This window comes from Acanthaster planci, linkage group LG05, assembly GCF_054643075.1.
Source record: "Acanthaster planci isolate LZ-2023a linkage group LG05, COTS_SCS, whole genome shotgun sequence".
NCBI lineage: Eukaryota > Metazoa > Echinodermata > Asteroidea > Valvatida > Acanthasteridae > Acanthaster > Acanthaster planci.
Window position 1 is genome coordinate 20,222,078 of NC_141781.1, and position 21,960 is coordinate 20,244,037.

The following is a 21,960-nucleotide window of genomic DNA, read 5'->3' on the forward strand; positions in this document are numbered from 1 at the left end:
CCTTTAAATTTCGAAGGTCATTCACAGTGAATTTAAAAACCATGTGAAAAATAACGAAAGTCGAAAGGCTCAATTAACAACCGGCAAGCCGACGTTACTGGGGTTTCTAGAACAAAAGTCACCGTCTGGTCTTTCTCATTTTAGGTGGATTTTTGCCAATAACACTTTTTAATTCACACAAAATAAATTCATCCCCAAAAGCGGATACTTCTGATAAAGCCTGATTGCGTTTTTAACGGCTTACTTTCTTAGGCAATGGGGACTGTTTTTCAACTCTGCGCTCGGTTGGGATATCCTAATCTTTTCTTCCCACAACGTTACCCCTCCATTTTGTTCGGCTAGCAGTCTCCTTTTTTATGCTGGGGTTCTAACAAACCAAGCTCTCCAATTTCAATGCAGTTTTACGAGTACCTTATTTGGAAACTGTTGGAAGCTTATACATTTATGGAAAACAGATTACGGATTTACCATTTTGTAATTGCTGGGAAATATCCAAAAATCGCGGCTCTAAAATTCAGTGATTCCTGCTGATTACGGATGACGTAGACTTGTTGGCCATCATACCGCTTAGGAAAACATGTTTTCTCTGATTTTTTTTTCTGTTCAAGTAAATGTGGAAACAACCAAATCAAATGAAGTGTATTTTGTTTTCAGAGCTCAACTATAACAAGCTAAAAGGGACTTTTTTCTGTTCATGCCAAGTTGGGAATTCTGAATGTTGACATGCGTCATTCGAAGAAAACAGAGAAAACGAGGGGGACCCTTGCCCTGTGTCCGCAGTGGATAAACCCATGTGCTTGCCAAACAGTGCATGTAGCCATATTGTTTGAAGCCTCCTTGGTCCCTGACGCCTTATTCCTTGCCTCCTCTCTTTTCCCTCTCGCTTAATTATTCGTTTAGAGTTCCTGAAGTCTTTTCTTTTAAAAATGTTTGAAACTTGTTTGTCTTTGCTTCATTTTCAAAAATGTATGCTTATCAACAGAACACAGATGTGTTAGACATTTAGGCTGTTTGAAGTACAAAGTGTTTGATATTATTCCTGCATTCCACAAATAGATTTTGAACATCGGGGCGGATCCAGGAATATTGGTGGGGGGGGCTGCTGTAGGCTTGATTATTTGTTTGTCTCATTTTTGCGGACAAGCAGAAACGAGGATGAAACATGACATGACACGTACCGGTACATGGGTGTGCTCATCACCTTGCACACATAAGATTCGGCGGGGATCTTGTTTTTAAATTTACTTTAGTTCTTTTTTATTTCCCAATTAATTTAACCTTTTTCCCCTCAGAGCAGGTTTTTTTAACCCCTGCCCCCCGATCTGCGCTTCGGACATACAAGTAACTACAAGAGTGCAATGTAATTTCAGAATAATATTTTTACTGGGAAGTATTCACATAACTCGTAATAAATTCAAGTGTTGAATACAATGATAGACAGGCTTTTAGGCATCGGCAAATATTCTTTAACCAAAATGCCCAACTATAAAATGTATTTACATGTACACTGACACTTTTGCATTGCGCCTTGAAACCTGCAAGTGGTCTACGTAATTGTCTTACTAATCCAATAAACTGATTCTCTAATACACCATATAAAATGCTTGAACTTTAAAACCTGCAACAAACAAATATCATCCTCTCACATTATAAACATGATACCGCAATGATTGAATTAAATAAACATCTGTAAGAACAGATTTACTGTTAAACTGTTAATTAATAGAATGATGTGCAAAGTATAACTTCAGTTTACATAAAATTCACAAAACATGACTTGTGTATGTGATTGCATTGAACCACCTTTACCTGAAAAAATAATAAATCCACGATGTTTCAAGACTGTCCCTTCAAACACACACATCTGTGTTTCATACAAAAAAGACATGCAAACTGGTACAAGAATGTCACATTCATGGCAAAAGCTCTGAATAACTGTCACGCCACACCCGTATAAACTGCAGATGGCACCTTTGCATTAAACAGCAAACAGTGGAATCTTGTGCCAAGATTTAAAGCTTATGCAGACTTGAATGCACCTTTTCTCAACTTGAAGTGATACACTGGCCATATATACTACAGAAGAGAACATCACATTTTGGTTTCCATGAAGTCACGTACATACAGTGCACAGTATTGCAATTAAAAGTCAACACTTCAAATTCACTATGATCACACTCATATATTTTACTAGGTGTGAATATATTTTTCTCCTTGTGCGACAACTCATGAAAAATCTTTTCCCGCTGACGTAAAAAGAAGTCCCCATTGGCAGGTTTTGCAATGTACTGCAACAGACAGCAATACAATTTAAATAAAAATGGTTTCACTGAAATAACAAGCAAAGCACAGACGATGCCAATAATTTGTTTGACCTCAGTTCTTCAAAGCATATCTCGGTAACTCTTTGTAAAAATTCAGATTATGTTATTCAGATTCAAACATTTTCTGAAGAACATCTTACACAGTATACATGTACGCTGTATATATGCATACCAAAGTACAAAAATATACAATCGGCTTCATTGCATAAAATGACTACTGTGATATTGCAAATTTTGGGTTTTCAAACATGAACACGACATCCTGATGTAAGCTGACCCTTGTCTTTGCATCTCCGACTGACTTTTCCACTGGCAGACCTCCAGCACTCTGATTAAAAATGGAGATTCATTGAAGAGACGAACTGTTCCAAAAAACACCAAGTTACCGATTTGAACCATGATGACCACCACGTACCCAGATAAGCACAAAGCATACGTTGATACATGTAGATCCCTAGATGAAGTTTTATCACCCACAACCTTTGTAGATTTCAACACAGCCACTATTCAGAAAACAAACTTTTCAAAGAACAGCTTCAGACGAACATTAATGTCTAAAAATCACCAATGTAGAATGAGTACCGGCTATGGTATTTTGAGTCTATTTGCCGACAGATCCTCCGTAGTTAGACTGTTGGCAATCACAGAGTACAAAAATGTACTTGCGATTAAAAAAAAATGGTTTGTTACCACACTGCGCAGAGGAAATAGGCGGCTGGTTTGCAGTTAGGCCATGTGAAATAAACCCTGGGCTCGTTTGAAATGCGAATTTCACAAACATGGCTCTGCATTTGTTGCAGCACCAGCAGCAGACAACGGATGTTTGAAAAAAAAAAAGGAGCATAAACTGGCCATAAACATCCTATCATCACACCTAAATTATAGATTTCATTCACTGAGACTACATATATCTTACTGGCCAGCCAATAAGGTCAAACATTATTCAAAGAGAAAGAAAGGACTAAAAAGGCATACGTGTTGTAAATTATCTTACAAAGTTTGTATCAAATTTTACACAGACAGATTCAGTTTTTAAACTTTGCAAACTGCTTTAAAATCTGCAAGAGCACCTCTCTCCGACTCAATACATGCGAACGGTGGCTACAAAGATATTCATTGGTAGACTATAACTGCCAGCTCAGACCAGCAAACATATTGTTAAACAGAAGACGTTTGGTACAGTAAGTGTAACACGAAGTGTGTGACATCTAGAGAACTGACGATAAGGCTCGATGTTCTTTGTGAAAGGGAGTACTGTGATGCAACTTTTGAAATATCTATTAATGGTTACCCAGTGTCGGTATAATGACATAAACAATATCGGTATCTTCCTTGGCTTGGAAATAAGACCTACATCATTTGACGAGACACTTAGTTTCCAGTGACACCCATTCACTGACCTTGTTTGCTGTTCACTTCGCTCCCCTCAGCAACTCTGTTATGCAAGTGATCTGGTGGAACGCGGAGCTAATTTCGGATCAAACTTGGAACTTGGCCTTGCCACCCACATTTGCAACGTCGCCGTTCTGGTAGGTGTGATCAGCACCTGCGTTGGAATTGTTGGCGTTGAGGTCGGGCCCCGGGGGAGGAGGAGGGGGTGAGGGAGGCCCCCCGTTGACCTGCGGAGGGGCAGGAGCCGCAACTGGAGGGGGCGGCGGTGGCGTGTCGGGCACGGGAGCCGAGCGGGCATTAAGCGTGGCATAGTAGTCGCTGTACTGGGACAGGCTGGGGATGCGCACCAGGTGGTCAGTGCTGCCCGTGTCCAGCACGTCATCGTCCACCACGTTCTGGTAGGTGGTGTCACTGGAGAGTGACACCCCACCGTGGAACTGCATCTCGGGCTCGTCCGTTTCGTCGTAGGCCTTGTTGAGGTGAGTGAAGTTGGATAGGGACCCGTTCTTGTCCTGTTGCGAATTGTTCGAGCGGTGGCGGGAGGACCTGACGACATACACGCAGGCAAGGATGACCAGTAAGAGGACGATGAGACCACCTGCTCCAGCCACGATGCCGATCAAGGTCGGCGTCCAGGGGCCAACCACGGGCTCTTTGCCTGTCTTTACACCTGTGATTCAAAACATCCAATATATGGCACAGGTACATGATGCAATTGTTATCTTTCAAAGGTGGCACAGGGACAGTGCGAATTTTTTTTTTAAAACAAGGTTCACCTACCGGTAACTTTTCAGAGAGTACAAAATACCAACAGAGCAGTAGAATAACTTCAGACTTCCATTTAAAATCAAGCCTGATCCAAGCCAGTGTGGCAGTCTCAGCGATCCCCCCCCTTGAATAGCCGGACATTAAATGGACGACTTACCCGTTGTTGTGTGCAGAGTTGGCGTATTTTACCATATTTGGTAAGGGGGACCTCTGAGACCGAGAGACAGCTGAGACCCCCACACCAAATCCAGCATTGAGGAAAGTGGCAAGCCACTTCAAACATGCAACGGTTACCAACACTAAAGGTGCATGTGTGTTTAGAACCCCATTCCACACATTAAGTCTTCATGGATTATAATTACGTTACAGAGTCAAACTTTCTTGGACAGGTTATAACGTGAACATAACATTTTTTTCTTGACTTGTAGAGAGTAAAACAAAAAGATAGACACATTTTTCAGACAACTCCAAATGGCATACACTTTAGTGTATGTAGACTAACACATTGGGGACAGTGGCTTCGACACGAGTGCTTGTGACACATTGGAACACTTATCTCAGTGTCTGACATCCATCAATTTGAACAAACTGAACACTGTTCAGTTTGTTTTAGAGTAAAGGTCCAAACGATACCAGACTTCTACAAAGATTCTACGAGCCCATTTTGAAAAGCACAGCACGCTGGACTTTGTAACAACTGTCTGTGACAGGTGATGCTGTCGGACTTACAGTGTTCAGCGCTGAAGGCGCCGGTTTGCTGCATTTCACTGCCCTCGGGACAAGGGGTGCAGCTCTCCTGCTCAGGTTTGTTCTGGTAGGTATTGGATGGGCAGGAGCTGCAGGTGTTGCTGGCGGTATTGTGGAAGGTACCAGGCGGACAGGACACTGGAGAAAAGAATATTTCAAATGCCTTACTTGTCAATATTGAGAAATTTCCCGCTTTAAAACATTGTTCCAATCGGGCGTCTCCATGCAATTGGGCCTCACTATGCGTTGATGCAAAGCTTTCTCTTCAGTAAGAAACAAAGATACATTTAAAGGGATGCATCTATCCCACCCCTTCCAAATTAGCAAATAACCCCCCCCCACTAAAAAAAAAAAGCCTTTAAAATTTCTTCAGTGGTTCTTGTGCATAATCTCAGCATGGATGTACAGTGCAGGTGCATGGTGACTGGGCAACACACGTTAAGTGAATGATGCAATCTGTTTCGACGGGCTGCAGTTTTGACTTAAAGACTTCTGGAATCTAAGATTTTCGGCAGCCATTGAGCATGTTTCGAACCCTTGGCCACGCGGCTTGTGTTTCAAGCACATATATCAGGGCGCATCCTCAAAACCCCCCAAAAAACCCAACTGGATTTATCTTTGGGAAGTAAGGAACTTTCAGCAGAATGAGCACAACTCAGTTGACATTTTATTTGTTTCCAGACTACTTACAGCATCCACTCAATTTAATAATCTGGCCGGGTTTGCAATTCCAGCGGGCATCAGACTCCCCATATGCAGTGGGCTCGTTGGTGAAAGTTGTGCCGTCCACTTCGACAGTCAGGGAGCCAGTCACGGCCGCCGCCTGCACGATGTCCACGGTCTGGTCAAGCCTGGCCAGGACGTCTGTGTTGGTGTCCCCCTCCGAGGCTAGGCTCGTGAGCTCCACCTCGGCGTCCAAGTCGGTATTGGCCCTCCTACGGCGGCTGCTGCTGCCGCCGTTGCTGCAGGCTGCCACGATGCCACATGACATGGAAGAGTCATTTGGATCGCAGACACCTTGTGCTTGCAGTGAGCTGGTCAGGCTGTCTACAACAGAGCTCATAAAGTCCACCGCATCGCACAAAGTGGACTCAATGCTGAAGCGAATGGACACCACTTTGCTGATACCATTTCCAGGTTTGAATGCTGTAAACAAGACAAATCAAAGGCCACACGTAACCGCACATTGCTAGCAAGCTGCATGCCACTGTTTATATCAAAATCAACCAAGATAGTTGGACAGGCACTTTAAAAGACAAGAGCACACTCAAACTTTGACGAGATGTACTCACGGACACATATGTCTGTGTTCAGCCTGGGCTCCCAGTACGCAGGGTTCTCATATCTGCATGTGTATTGCTCGATGCCCACGGCATTGCCAAAGCCTTCGTTGCAGCTGACGGCACAGGTCCGACGCTCTCCGTCAACAACACATTCCGACGCTCCGTTGTCTGGGCTGGTGGATGCCGTGCAGTCAGAATCTACACAGAAAATTTCATTCCGACAAACAATTACATGTCTATTTTTGTTCAAAATGACCCTCCATCCCTTCAAGTTGGCAGGAGACAAACTGATGTTTACATCTCTTTACTAAACCGTTAACACTGTCCCTCACTTGCTCAAAATCCTGTCAGCTGATTTAGGGAGGCTTTAGCAGGACAACACGAGCATTGTTAATAGTTTCCTGTTTCCCTCAAAACAACACCTGAGGTCAATTGAAATCTTTTACTCCAGACGTACAAAATGACGGCCAGATGACTTTGGAACTACTGGGAGTGACACCCCCCCAACCCCGGGACATTACCTTAAAGATGTTGCAGTGCATTGTTTTACCTGTGTTTTGCATTTAGGAGTTGTTTCAGTGATGTCTTGCGATCATTTTGACACCAGTTTTGTGAAAAGCAAACACACCATTGCTTCGAAAACTTAGGCCAAACTGTCAACTTTTCCAGCTGATGTGCTCAATGAACACTGGGCCGACAGTGTGTGTAAAGCTGTGGACTTCAAGTGGCCCATACAACAAAACCCTATGATAGATTGAATTTGAACTTCACAGATGTACTTAGAACGAGTGTCTTTTATCACACGCATGTCCAGTATCAAACGGCTGAGTTCCCCTACCCTCCTATGAGCTGTGAGATGGTCCACAAAACTCGGCACCTTCAAGGGTAAAACTGCCTCATGACACCTTTGTTCCTGCTGTCCCAACATTCAGTTCGTAAAAGCCAGGCACGAGCACACTCACCCTTCTTATGTACGACGACCTTGAAGCTGCACTCCCCCTGGTTGTCAAAGGTGTCGAGCGCTTTGGCCAAGACCGTGTTGGCACCGACGGCAAACTGGGAGCCGTTGGCCGGGGTATACTGCAGAGGCTTGGTTATTCCAAGGTTGTCCGTCACTGTGGCTGTAGGGAAGACGACGGTGACGGAATCTTCGGTTGTGATAGCCGAGACTTCGCCTGGACATTCAACTGAGGGACTCTCGTTATCTGTTATAAGAAGTTTGTAATCTGATGTTTTAGGTTTGTGAGGTTCGTGTTCCTGGTAAGGATACATGCATGTGTACATGTACAATACAGTCATTTGCAAAAGTTTAGGACCACACATACAAAATGCATTAACCTGAAGAAAAACCAAACTTAAACCAATGATCATGGCAACTTACGTGTGTTTATTTTCAATGTGTAACCTCAGCATCTTGGTTAATAATACAGAGCTATTTGACTACATTGCCATGCTTGGTAATGTTAACTGTCTCATATTTAGTGTGCCCTTTATTTCTGATTGCTTAAACTGGCTTTTTTTTGCCCATGCTGCCTTGCAGACAAAATGTCATACAAGACCTGCCTTTGCAAAAAATTTCATTCAAATGGGTATATAGCACTACACTGATGTTATGCACCACTGTAAAATCATGTAATCTTTCAATGAGACAATGTAATGAAAGCCCACTAACAGAAATACCTATTAAAATTGCAGGTGGTCTTTTGCAAATGAGTGGGCTTACAAAATCTGAACAGTCCTTAGACCATTTTGCCTCCCTGAAGAGTAAACTGACCCGATGCTGCCATTTCAAGTACAAATGGCTAAACACATTTACCAACTCTGCCCTCACGGGTACGGTAATTCCCATTTACTCCTATGGTAGGTCAGAGAGGCAAGCAAGGGTGAAGCGACGTGCTTAAGATCACATCACGTAACCACCTGCTAGAATTTGAACTCCCGACGGTTTGATTGGAAGCTGCAAACCCTCATTAATTACGGGGCCATGTGTCCCCTAGCAACAGTAACTAGAATAAACATAACAAAACAAATTTCACTCTATTTTAGTTCACAGACTCTGGAAGAAGGAGTCAAGAAATTGTTCTGAAAAGTCTGTCGCGGCAGCAAATTTGTAAATTCCTTTACGATTCTACACGTACAAACATTCCAGAATTCCCAGTGCTATCTTGCATGGTGTTCTCAACGGTTTCACAAGAATTGCATCTTGTTCAGGCACTGCTTCATGGGCAATCTCTTGGGCAAAAATAGCTTACCGAAGATTCGCAGCAAGAACGAACACGTGCTGTTTCTGCCTTCACCGTCCGCAGCCAGTACTGTGATGGCCTTGCCCGGCCGGTATTCCTCGGTGAAAGTGATTGTGCTCGGGAACTGGAGACCGTCAGTCACCGTCAACGAAAGGGGTCGGTTGTGCTGGTCCACGGCGGTGATCCTCAGGTCAATGAAGGCCATATTGGAGCCTTGGTTCAGTGGGAAGGACGGGTTGACCCCGCTGGGACAGCCGGTGAAGGTTGGCGCGAAATCTGTCGAGGAATCAAGCTCGAGTGTCAAGTGATTCTGTGTAAAGTTTTTTATGCCCGAGGGATATCTGCACACAATTCTGGGGCCCTGCACCTTTGAAAACCTGAATCAACTGTGTTTGCCGTGAAGATGAGACCGGATGTAAGGCAACCATGTGCCTGTTAGACTTGACCTGATTCTAGCTACACAGAGAAGCCAAAGCATGTTCACCAGTTAGTGTGCCGTGTGTGAAATGCCTGCAAGTTTTCCATCTGATAATCTCTCCACTGGCTTGGTTGCAAAGGACTGGCTGACACACTTTTTTGAGGGAGGAGAGTTTTTCCCACTTGGTAGCTTGAAGCAGATTTAGATAGCAAGGAATCTGATTACTCGGGAAAAAAAGAAAAAAAGAAGGAATGCAGTTACGTACTTATCGGCGTCTCGCAGCGCAGTCCGGCGAAGTCATCTCCACACACGCATACAGGTCCAGCTTGCACGCTATTGATGCATTGGCCGCCATTCAAACACTGGATTGTGTCACAGCCAGCTGCTATTAACAGTGCAAAGACATGGTATATTTAGGCTGATTCTCTTAGGCACAAGTATTGAGTGCAAGGACTGGAGGCTTTTGGGGGGGTGGGGCCGTAAAATGCAAGTTCCTCCGCATTCTTCAAGGCTACTATGGTTTCACACCATACTGAATTGAAAGTGTGCTCAATTTTGTAATTTTGGGCATTAAAACTAAAAATTAAAGGAAGCCAATAAAGGTTTATTATTGATTAATTTCATTTACTACGATGAACAATTTAAAATTTGTGATTGGTTATATCTAAATATTTTAAGTGATCGAGGCATGGAACCCAATACACATGTAGGCTGGTACTGCCCCATCTGACAGATTACACTGAATAAGATGACTTCAGGGAACATAATCCAAAATGGCTTCCTTATAAAGGAGGTCTTCAAGCTAGACTCCTGATAGCTATGGGGGGGGGCAAAGTTTTGGAAGCATGGACAGGAAAAACTTACTTCCGTTGTAAACGGAACAATTCTCCCCCTGGTAATCTGCCTCACAAATGCACCTGCTGCTCCTAGTTGCGTCTAGGACAATTCTGCACTCGCCGTTCAAGCAGGGATTTCGTCCCGGGGTGCATGGATCTGGAATGGTAGAGAGGCAGAAATTATAGATACGCTTGGGTGCATACTGCTAGCTGGTTTGTTCCCATCACAAAACTTCAAAAACCCCCAAAATTTTACGGGGTTCTGTATACTACAGTGGAGTCCACCAGTAATAACAAATTCATGTAAGCTTCATCACAAACGTGAACACGCATGAACATCGCATATAAAGTCCTGAAGTCCATACATGTGTCTTCTATTTGACTAGCACAGGTCAATCAAGGTTGTTGTCTGCTAACTTACGGAATACACTAACCTAAAAGGTCAAACTGTCCGTAAGTACAGTGCTTTACCTGTGTAAATTTCGCAGTCGGTACCCGAGTAGACCGCCAGACAATCACATCTGCGGTTGCCGCCCCCGGTAGGCACACACGTCCCCCCATTTCGGCAGGAATTCACGTTGCAGGATATATCTACCAGTATAGTTCAGGAAGATATCAGTAGAAACATAAAACTGACTCTATCATGCTGTAATTGATTGCCAATAATACATGTATCCATTAATAATATGATGTATTTTAGCGCAGTGCTTTTGTAAACTCCCAGCTCAGCGGAACCAAATGATATAAAATAATCAGTATAAATAGATCAAATTATAGGTCCGTCAGGGTGCACAATTAGAAAATAAAATCACCGAGTCTCTGACAGGGGTGAAAATATACACACCTCTCCAGGCACGCAGGTACCTCCATTTGCACAGGTTACCCCAGAACAAGCACCTAAAAAAAAAAAAAAATAAACAAATATCTGACAGTCAAACAATACAGTTGTCAATGTTGGACTTGAATTTTCAAATAATTAACTGGTTGATTCATGTGTCACACATCCATCTCGAATTGAGAGTGAATAGCTCTTCATTTTTAGGAACTAACACAACACAGAAGCAGTTGCGCTCATCATGGCCTATTGGCTAGGACTAGCTGATTGCAAATTGGGAAAACCGACCTCGGTTCTGACAGTTGAGGCCGAAAAACTCCACAGGGCACATGCAGACGTAGGGTTCATCTCCCGTCCCCAGTTGACATGTTGCCCCATTGAGACACGGGGCGGATACACACGGATCAGCTGAGCAGAGGAAATAGACCAAAGGAAAAGAAGTTAGGTCATCTACCAACGATATATTATGTCTTTAACCGCTTCATGCCAAGTCACGGAGGGATATCTGGTGTCGTAACAAGAGGTGTTTTTCAACCTTAACCCCCTAAGCCCTTTTGGCCAGGATGCATCGTCAGTCCTTTGAAATCCTCAAAGTGCCTCCATGGGAAACTCAGAGACGTCCTCAATCCTTCAAAATGCTCCAGGACATGTACTTCTTCAATATGTTTGGTGGATGGGTGACCACTGCCTCAATTCTTCAAAATTCTCTGGCAATTCCTGTCATTATGTTGAGGCAGTGTGAATGGAATCCTAGAGCGGTATGGATGATTTTACTCATGGCTTGAATTTACGAGTGCTTGGGGTTATAAGCATAAACAACTCAGGTCTAACCCAAGACCGTGACACATTGCGTATTCTTCATTATCAGCAAAAAAATTTGCCGTTCAGCTTTCAAGGCTTCAAAATCTTCCAAGCCACCTGTGTGACACCTACTGAATATGCATCCCCTTGCTTCAGGTATATTCCCCTGGAGTTTGTGAACACACAGAGGCTTGTGTGGAGCCCTATGGGACCCTTGGGTCACGGCCAGGCATAGCTCCAAGACAATGTTGTACAGTTTCCCAAAAAAGTGACGATGCAAACTTTTCCACAAATCTTGAGCAAATGCCTAACATGTGTCAGCATGTTTAGAGTCCTACAGTCTTTAGAACTGTGGCAGTGGTATCTTGGTTTTAAAAGTTGTCATTTTTGGCTAAAAATTTATTAATACTGTGCCTATAAGTATTAATAAGTGCACCGTGGAATAATTTTAGAAAGTGCCAAGTTGAGATGTGGTTGTTTTGAATAAAATTGGAACCGAAAATGCACATACATGTATATGTGTACAGATTTCGCCAAGTCTAGTTTGTGGAAAGAATTGGCCCATGTAAGTTGGTGTTACTTCCACGCTACTTTTGGATGGATAATCTTAGACCAACACAACAAAATATACATGTAGACTGCTGGCTGAAATTAGGTTCATTATTGTAAAACCAGTGGTAAAAACAGTACAAGTACAAATGGACACTAGTCAAAGGTCTTGGCATGCAATTTCAGAATAACAATCTGAAGGAAAGCCATGACTTCCAAAAAGACCCCAGAAAGCGGCTATTTTGACACTGCAGTTATACTCACGCATACTCATTAAGAAAGAAACGTGGGGTTATGACAAAAACATCTTCAGAGAAACAAGCATCTCAAGGAACACCACACTGTAGGTTTAGAGAAGGCTACCGGTAAAGATCATTGACCACTTACTAAGCACTTCGCAGTTTTGACCAGAGTAGCCGCTGACACACGAGCAGAAGTATGTAAATCCGTTGCCATTGAAGCAGGTTCCTCCATTCATGCAAGGCGTGATTGGCAGCATGCATGGATGAACTGAGTATGGAGGGAGGGAAATCAAAGCCAGAAGCCCTGCATTACCTTTGAAGCACAGGAACTTTAAACATAGAACTGTTCTGTGCGGTAGCAGGCATGCAATGGTTGTACAAACATCTGTATTTACCAACGTTTCGCCACCCTGCATTTAAAAAGTGCATTTAAAAGTTTTGCAAAAAGTCCACCAAATTAAACAGGGACAAAAAAAGTATTAAGTCACTGATTTCAAATGTAATGCAAAAGAGTTGGCAATCCCTCAGCCTCGCTGGGCATTTTCATTCTTTTGAAGGAACTCTCGGATAGTCATGGCTGAACAAGATCTGATTCTGGGCCCACCTCTTGTTTGGCAGGTTGTTCCGGTGAAGTTGGACGGGCACTGGCAGAAGGTCCTCCCCTCGGCATCCCGGAAGCATTTGCCACCATTCAGACATGGACTGGACAGACAAGGATTGGTGGCTGCATGGATGCAACAAAATCAAGAGGATGAATCGCTCTCTCTCTACTCACTATGCATTCGTGGAACAAAACGTCCTTGCTTGTTTATAAAGTACAGTAGAACCTCTCTCATGAGGGCGCTGTTTAAACGTCTTTCTGCGTACAAGGACATTTTAGAGCCTAGTCCTTTCTTCTTCTTTGTCACTCTTGTCAACACAATCAAAAGGTTTCTGTTCTAACAGGGTAATATTCAAAGTTTGAAGGACCTCTTGTTAATGAGGTTCCACTGTATCTTTATTGTCAACCTTTCCACAGTGATGTACTCTATAAGCTGGGTAAGATCTACTGGGCTTATAGAATTAAATGACCAAATGAAAAATAGAGAAAGCTAACATCAGGAGAGGATGAAAGACCTTCCGTAGACCAATGAAGAAATTTTGTAGGGTACTTAATGAGTTTTAAATTATAAATTCAAGCAGTTCAATAAAAGTGTGCCTGACTTGTTGGAAGACATGGCAGAGTGCCTTACCTGAGGACACAAAAACCTCCAAACAAATTGAACCCACACCGCCTAGATCTCTCTTAATTTCTGCACAAGCATAGCTCCCCGCGCTACAAAATTTTCAGGTAACAACCGAGCCCAGTGCCAAAGTCTTAATTAGCTTAATGCTAAGATTTGGTTTTGGAGTTCGGTGACAAACAGTTCAGAACATGTGGATTCAGTTCTTGTCATTCCCCAACTACACTATTCACATCAATGTCTTACTTGTTTCACACTGGTCCCCCTCAAAGCCATTAATGCAGGAGCAGGTGAAGTCGACAGTATCACCAACTTGTGTGCAGGTTCCACCGTTGGCACACGGGTTAGCTCGACATGGGTCAGCTGGACAAAATAAAGACCGTAAATGAAAAAAAATAGTAAACAGTAGTAACACGAACTTGTCTCATCCTTGCCCTTCAAACTATGCAGGTTCATGTACACCTTCACGCATGCAATTGCTGTCCATGCATTACGCTTGCAGCTGACACAGAGAGTAGTCGAAAATGTATATTCCAGCTTTTGTAAGCTTTTTTCAGGGAGGCATATAGGGGATCAAAATTCCGACAACTGGGGTGACAGACTCCAGAGGCGTTTTGATGGTAGCACTGTTTCACAAAAATATTATAGCAATGCAATTACAAATACTTCTGTGCCGAACAAAAACTCAGGTGAGTTTGCACGACAGTTGAGCAAGCAAACATTTTCTCAATTATGATCTGACCTACACTGTACATTTGTACATGTACAGTGTAGTCAGCCCTTTCAAGTTTGGCTTGGGGGTCGAGTGCCTTAAGACGCCCCTGTGATAACCAGGAATATGAGCATATAAACTGATTACCGGCTCATCTACAAAGTTTCTCATTTTTGTCCCTTTGGAGTGACGTTGGGAAATGGTATATTAACCCACATTAACCTGATCATCCACATTGCGCCAGGGCACCGTGTACATTTACGATGCCTCAGAATGACAGGAGTTGTACGTTGTAGGATTTGGAGAGACTGAAGCAGCGAATGCTCATCCTTCCAGAAAGCAAATTGAAGAAGTAATGGAGGATTTAAGATTATACTTCCCTCCATCTTCCAAAATCTGGCTCGCTTTGGAGGGCTTTGGCAGACAGAGGACACCAAGTGCAAGTACATTCAAGATATAACGGAGGGATTTTGATCAGAGGATGAGTGCATTTTTTGGGAGGTGGTGCCAACAGAGGATTTTGTAGGATTGAGGATGTGTCCGTGCAAAACGAGCCAAGGGGGTTGGTTGGGATCATTCAATCTTGCTCATTCTGATCTGGTCGGGACCATGCTTACCGGTTTCGCAGCGACTCCCTGTGTGGTAGATACCGCACTGGCAGTGATACATCATGCTCCCGGCCGGACTACTGTCAAAACAGGTTCCGTTGTTGAGGCAGGAATCCGCTGTGCAGATCACTGTACACAGATCAACAAAAAGATGTTAACATGAACAACTTGGGTCAATGACTGGCTGATGCAAAATTCCAGTAACAAGCTGAAAACAAGACAGGGTATAGGTTTACACACAATTGTGTAAATATACCCACTGTGCTGACATCTCAAAAATTGAAGGGCTTGTCAAGTTGGACAGATTTTATTTGACCAATGACCTTTGAAAACCGTTAAAGCTTAGACCTGTCGGAATCAAGTACGCATACACTGGATACAAGCCCTACATGTGTATAATTAAGGGGTTCACAGTTCTCAGCATTTCAACCTCTGTACATGCATTCATTTCCACATGTAACTATTCCATGCAGGTTTTATTCCTATTTTGATGTGATCTCTGTGTAGTCTTGAAATTACAAAAATGATGTTTCCTTGGCACTTTCCTTAGAGGTGTACATGTAGGTCTAACTGTATATTCTTTACTTCTTGATTTGACTGTATTGTCTTATATTTCTGTATTGTGGCAAATTAAAAGTAATAAAGTTACCAAAAAAAGGAAACAAAATGGAAACTTACGGCTTGTTCCGCAGTTGTCCCCCGACCATCCGAATGTGCAGATGCACTCGTAACCTGTTGCCGTGTTAAGGCAAGTGGCGCCATTGAGGCAGGGGTTAGCGCTGCAGGAGATGACTAGATCTGCAAAGGGTGTGAAAATGTATTCAAAACGATGTTTTTCAACATCCAATTCAGTTGAACTCGATTATTTGAAGGTGAAAATCAATAAATGAAAAGTGAAAAGATGAAATTATTTGGGTGAAATTTTGCATTTTTCAGCAACCCAAAGACAGCTGACAGTACATGATGCACAATGTAAAAGGTTTTCTGTTTTAAGTTTAGTAAAAATAATAATGTACTGTTTGTTTTTGCTTTATATCTGAATATGTGATTGATTTTTGAGGGATAAAGATTCAAACATTCAATAATTCAAATTGGTTGAGTATGTCCTCCACTGACTCCAAATATTTTCTTAAGGGAAATAAGGAGCAGCCATGGTGATTTTCAAATGACAGCACCTTTTCGTTTGACCACTTTTGTGTTACATAACTTCTGTCAGTACCGAGCAGCAAGAATTTCAAATTTCTCCTTGGGAGTGTACACAAAGAATTTCTCAAGTTCAGGTGGGGCGGGGGGGGGATCGTTTCCCTTCCAATTCATGTCATATGCTATTTCATCCAGGTATATTTCATCCACGTGAGCTACTAGTTTTGGAAAGGAAATTTTATAACCATTAACCACACCTTTTATGAAATGCAATCGAGAGACTATGGTTAAAATCACCTACTTGTTCATATGCTCAACATGCATGTCACCTTTTGCCGCTATAAGCACATTTTGCAACAAGCTCGTGCTCATTATCAACCCAAAGTGAAATGTTTGCTGCAATAAGATTTACCTTCACAATGGGGCCCTAGGTTGCTGTTCGTCGGGCAACCGCAGAAGTAGGCCATTTATCTCCAGTCTTGAAGCAGGTCCCGCTATTCAGACAAGGATTTGGGTTGCACACATCTGGCACCGCTATCAAACAGAGGAAAAAGACGGATCTTGTGAAATAAGTTTGCTTGTGAAGTTCAACTGTGCTGACCATTATAGACCAGTACATGCCCTGAAACCTCCTCACACAGACGTTGGGTTACAATGGCAAGAATGCCCAAGTGCATTCATGTATAGACCAAGCGACACTATCGTCACGCTCTAACATGGTTCCTTAATTTGGGAGCAACTGTTCCTGGGCAAGTCATGCCACCCTTTTTGCCGTAGCAGGGTTTCCTCTGCCTATGGCAATGAATGCAGGTAGAACCCAAGGCAGTCATTCATATTGAGTCACTATACCTGAGTAAACTGACCAAGTTTGAACACCAAGCATCTCATCCCGTGACAGGGGTGAATCTATCACAATTCTGGCCCTGTTTAAAAACCTGTCAAAAGTAATATGCTAATTACCTGCAATGACTGACGACTTCAGTTGTGTCCAAAATAATTCTTCAGCATACACAACTGTGGCTCTGCAAAAAATAAAAGATCAAAAGCTCTTAAGTCTTTACTGAAAATTAGCATGCAGAACAAAAATCTGGGTAACAGGTTTTTTTACCCCCCCCAAAATTTGTCATAAATAAAAAAAGAAGAAGTGTACTACCTTTATTCTCTGGAAATGGGGAATATATCTCAAAAGTACGTAACATGTCATTTTGATGACAGTTTTTATCTTAAACTGCACATAATCATGTGTTGAGAAAAGACAATCCATTGCCAATTTAACACAACGGCAATTTTGAATTCTATTGGACTGGAGCAAAGATTGGGAATTGACATTGAGAATAATGTCAGTTTGGGACACTACGAACAGTGACATTTCTGCTGCGATGTTCACTTGATCACTAGGAAAAAGAGAATCTTGTCGGCTGAGAAATGTTTTCATTGCTTTGGACAAGGAATTTAGAGGTCTTCAGAAAAAAACCAAAGTCTGTTGTTCCTTGTTTTAGCCTTGAGTCTTTTAATTTGATTCCCATATGAGCATGATACAGCATGATAGTAACAAGATGTAAACGAGTCCCACGCTCAATGCCTGAGAATTGATAGCCCAGAAGTCAACAATCTCCTTCCACAAAAGGCCAGATCTTCAGAAAACAACCAAATTTGAAGGGGGAGCTAAAACTTTGATTTTTTACAATGTACAACCAAATTTTGGTTTTGCTCCTTGAGAGGAGATGGATCCAAGGATCTGTCTAAGCTTTGACACATGACATACATGTACAATGTAGTTCATACTTACACAAATTCAATGTCGCTAATGTCTTGGATAGGGGCCGTCCACTCCACACTGATGCTGGTCGTGGTCTGGAGCCTCGCTGAATGGGTCACAGCGTCACCGGCACTGGAGCATGTGATTGTCTTGAGTCCACTGGAGACAGGGGTGAAGGTTCCAACGGGAGTGCTGGTGTTAGCGAGGCGAGCCTGCAAGAGGACGCCCAGGAACTGTACCGATCCCGACAATGTGACTGTAAGCAAAATATGGAGTAAAAAAAATGCACAGCTTGGGAAACACTGCCCTCTAAATTGTGAATGAACGACAACTAAACACCACATTAAGATCTTATGAAGGGGACTGGAGTTTTTGAGTATAAACTGCAAAACCGGAGTGACGCACATTTGGCAAGCACATTTCTTCATCAGCTGCAACGCCAAAAAAGGGGACCTTTTCTCTACGCGGAGAAAATCATCACTGCATCAGTTTCTGGAGTCCCCAGTCATGCCTGAACCTGTACGACTGTTTCATGTTAGCCAATCAATGCATCAGTTCCTGGAGTCCTCGGTCATGCCTGAACCTGTACGACTGTTTCATGTTAGCCAATCACTGCATCAGTTCCTGGAGTACCCCGTCATGCCTGAACCTGTACGACTGTTTCATGTTAGCCAATCACTGCATCAGTTCCTGGAGTCCTCGGTCATGCCTGAACCTGTACGACTGTTTCATGTTAGCCAATCACTGCATCAGTTCCTGGAGTCCCCGGTCATGCCTGAACCTGTACGACTGTTTCATGTTAGCCAATCACTGGATCAGTTCCTGGAGTCCCCGGTCATGCCTGAACCTGTACGACTGTTTCATGTTAGCCAATCACTGCATCAGTTCCTGGAGTCCCCGGTCATGCCTGAACCTGTACAACTGTTTTATGGCAGCCAATACATCCCTTAGGTCCCATCCCTAGCTACATTTCATTATGCTGCTATGGAAGTACATTTGTAGCCACGCCCCCAAAATAACTCCAAGCAGCGAGGTGGATGTTTTAACTACCAGGTCATTTCCCAGTCATATGGGCGTCTTTGGGATACTGATCTTCCAAGAAGTTTAACTCTGCAGTCTTTGGTATCTGGTCAATGGGAGTCTACAAGCTAAGTGATAGAAAGTACATGTAGTGGAAGAATAAACATGTGATCAAAGGCAAGAAAAAGACCTGAATTTGGCGATAGCCCTTCTTGAGAGTGCCTGTCTGTCTAGAAATCCAGTGGCTTTTTTCACCCACGTGGTGTACCTACTTCTGACCATGTAAAACATGCAATTTTGAGCCCTTTGTGGAAGAAGTTGGTGTGTAAACTGGTGCCTGAGTTGAAAAATAAAACTAGTGCCACCCACGTTGAAAACAAACGGGCAGCGAACGGTCACACCATTAGATTCCACTCTCTTTTTCTTCCTCAGGCTTGATATGCAGAAAAGTACACGCTCAATCTTAATGTATCCATGTATAGAATGGATAGGTTCTTGGAAAACCTTCCTGTGGATGCAGTTACTTTAACTTGAGCAGTTTAAGCTACATGTAGATCCTTAACCTTCAATACAGGGAAAAATACATGGTTTGAGCGTATATGTACATACAGCAGTCCGTTGATGAAGAGTGGTTCATGTAGATAAGCCCCTCCCTCTGAAGTAGCCCTCCCTTGTTAGAGTTAGACTGGTAGGCTAAGTAGTGAATTACAGTACTTGAGTCCCTGGCAATAATGTATGAACTTTAATTTTCAATGAGCATGATGAGATAGGTACATAAACCTGAGACGAGCCCAAGCATTAGGTCACAGAGATGAGTCTGGTTCTAAGCTCTTTTAACCCGAAAGAAATAACTCCCAAACTATTTCATTTTAACCCCAATAAAAACCACTCTATATGCCCAATGATGACAGAAATATGTCTGCTTTACTCACCCCAAATTATGTTTAGGAACCCTGAAAATCCTGCAATTCTGTGCAATTCGCTGACATGTGATTGCGATTGCTACTTACGTTGGGCTGCATCGCGAACACAAAGCACGCCTCTTCCATACATGAAGTGCTCCCTTTGCCATATGTGAAGTATAGTCTCAACAGCCATATTCCCGATATTCATTGTTCTCTTTAAGTGTTGGTGAGGCAGTGGCGGGCCATGGGGGGCCTACATGTATACATATAACGGAGTTCCTCTCTGTGAATGAGCTGCTTAGAAGGCGCTCTCCTGTGGTGGGACTGCAACAATAAATTTATTGAATCCTCAGATTTGTTTAGTTGAAATATACAACCTGGTAGTTAAACTTAACACCTCGAGTCAGGACGGGGAGTGAAAACAATGGTTGGACAACTGTGTAATGTCAACCTGGTTCGATTTATTCGGGTATTTAACAGCACGTTCCTCTATTATTTACATGAAATTCATTACCTCACCGAATATTGTAGCTCTCTGTAAGTGTGAATCAGGTTCTCCTGATGCTGCTCGGGTATATTTCTCTAACTTCAACTACTACATTGGTAACCAGCCCCCAGTGCAATTACTCCGGTAGGTTTCTATAACTTCAACTACTACGTCGGTAACCAGCCCTGCTACGCTAATTAGTCCGGTAGATTTCTTTCACAGTGTCAGTTCCTTCCTGAATTTGCCAGTACCCGCTTGAGTACTCCACCAGTTTCAACTGCGCGCGCGCCTAATCTATGCGATCTCTCGGTGTCGCGAGGGCGCCGCCGTCGACCCTGACGTCAAGTAACACAACTTAAGCGGCGAGTTACTAACATTACCATAAATTCAAGCCATATCACAACAATCAATGAAATATGGAATGGCTGCGTAGCACCGTGATCAGAATATCGACAAGAATATTCTTTTGGCCAAAGGTGGAGGAATCCGTGAGGGCTTGGTGTGAGCAGTGCAAAGAATGTGCCATTAGTAAACAGCCCAACCGCTACACAAAGCCTCCCCTATAAACGCTGCGAGCCACAGCCCCATTGAAAATCGTCCCTCAACTTGACGACGAGTCCCCGTCACACTACGTGCGGAAATACTGGCCAAACTAAGCTAGAGTCGGCACGGAAGCTGAACCTGTCCAAGGCAGCTGAGAACAGGGTGGCAGCGCGAGAAAAGGACGTATACGCGCAACCACTTGCTGCCGGGGAGCGTGCTCTTGTCCGGGATCACACTCACAGGGGAAGGGCAAAGCTACAAGGAAGGGCAAAGCTCTTGTCTGGGATCACACTCACAGGGGAAGGGCAAAGCTACAGGATTCAGGGAGGAGACTCCATACTTAGTGGTTGGTCGGCCCATGGAGGGACAGCCTGTCTACGAAGTGGGGAACTCGGCAGGGCGTAGGAAGATCCTCCTACGATGTGAACCCCAAGCAGCGAACACCAACAGGGAGCTGACAACCCCTGACACTTCCTCCAGTAACTTAACATCTCGCACTGAGAGTAGCAGTAACTGGGGCAAAACACTCGGCTTGGTGGATACCGCACCCGCCCTCAAGGGGGAGCAGATCGGAGTCCATCATGATCAGGGGAGTGGGAGACACAGGCAGAGACGCAACAGCCAGAAGGCCAGAGACAGGACTTGGAGGGGGCCCAGCTATCTAGCAGTGCTGATGCTGAGTGTCGGGGAGCAAGGCCTCGGCGGTCACGACGAGCGCCTAAGGGCAAGCCACCGAGCCGGTACAAGTTTAGTGGCCTCATTCGCCTAATTGATAAGGAAGCTCGCCATTCGATCAGAAACTGACTGTGACTGTTACGCCGAAAGTGACTCAGATTGACTCTAGATGCAGTATTGTGCCCCAAATTTGAGCATCTGAAGTGTAAATACTACTTGGGCCTTAGTGGAGATTGCACTTGATTCAGTTAATTACAGTTCATGTTGCATAGTCACCCAAGTTTAACTTTTGATTACTAAGAGGACAAGATGACGTTGATATGATTGTGGAGCATGACCGATGTTTACTGGCCAGGTGTTTGTTTTTCACACTAAGTTGTTCTTATTAGGATTACTGTATTTTAAAGTTTCACATGTTGCCAAGTTTTGCTGTTCGGATAAAAGGCT

General features: G+C 43.5%; 1 protein-coding gene across 1 annotated transcript; it reads right to left on the bottom strand.

Moving 5' to 3' along the window:
- Positions 1–1,361: 1,361 nt before the first annotated feature.
- Positions 1,362–20,490, bottom strand: LOC147799214 (uncharacterized). Its single transcript, XM_087136817.1, is given in 22 exon segments — positions 1,362–4,386; positions 5,214–5,369; positions 5,922–6,377; positions 6,524–6,712; positions 7,477–7,719; positions 8,767–9,033; positions 9,441–9,560; positions 10,040–10,168; positions 10,483–10,615; positions 10,856–10,908; positions 11,135–11,254; positions 12,584–12,706; positions 13,043–13,162; positions 13,908–14,024; positions 14,991–15,110; positions 15,660–15,779; positions 16,537–16,588; positions 16,591–16,658; positions 17,085–17,146; positions 17,914–18,139; positions 19,914–20,132; positions 20,323–20,490. Coding segments are annotated over 21 exon segments (3,561 nt in total). The 5' UTR covers positions 20,017–20,132; positions 20,323–20,490; the 3' UTR covers positions 1,362–3,802.
- Positions 20,491–21,960: the final 1,470 nt, after the last annotated feature.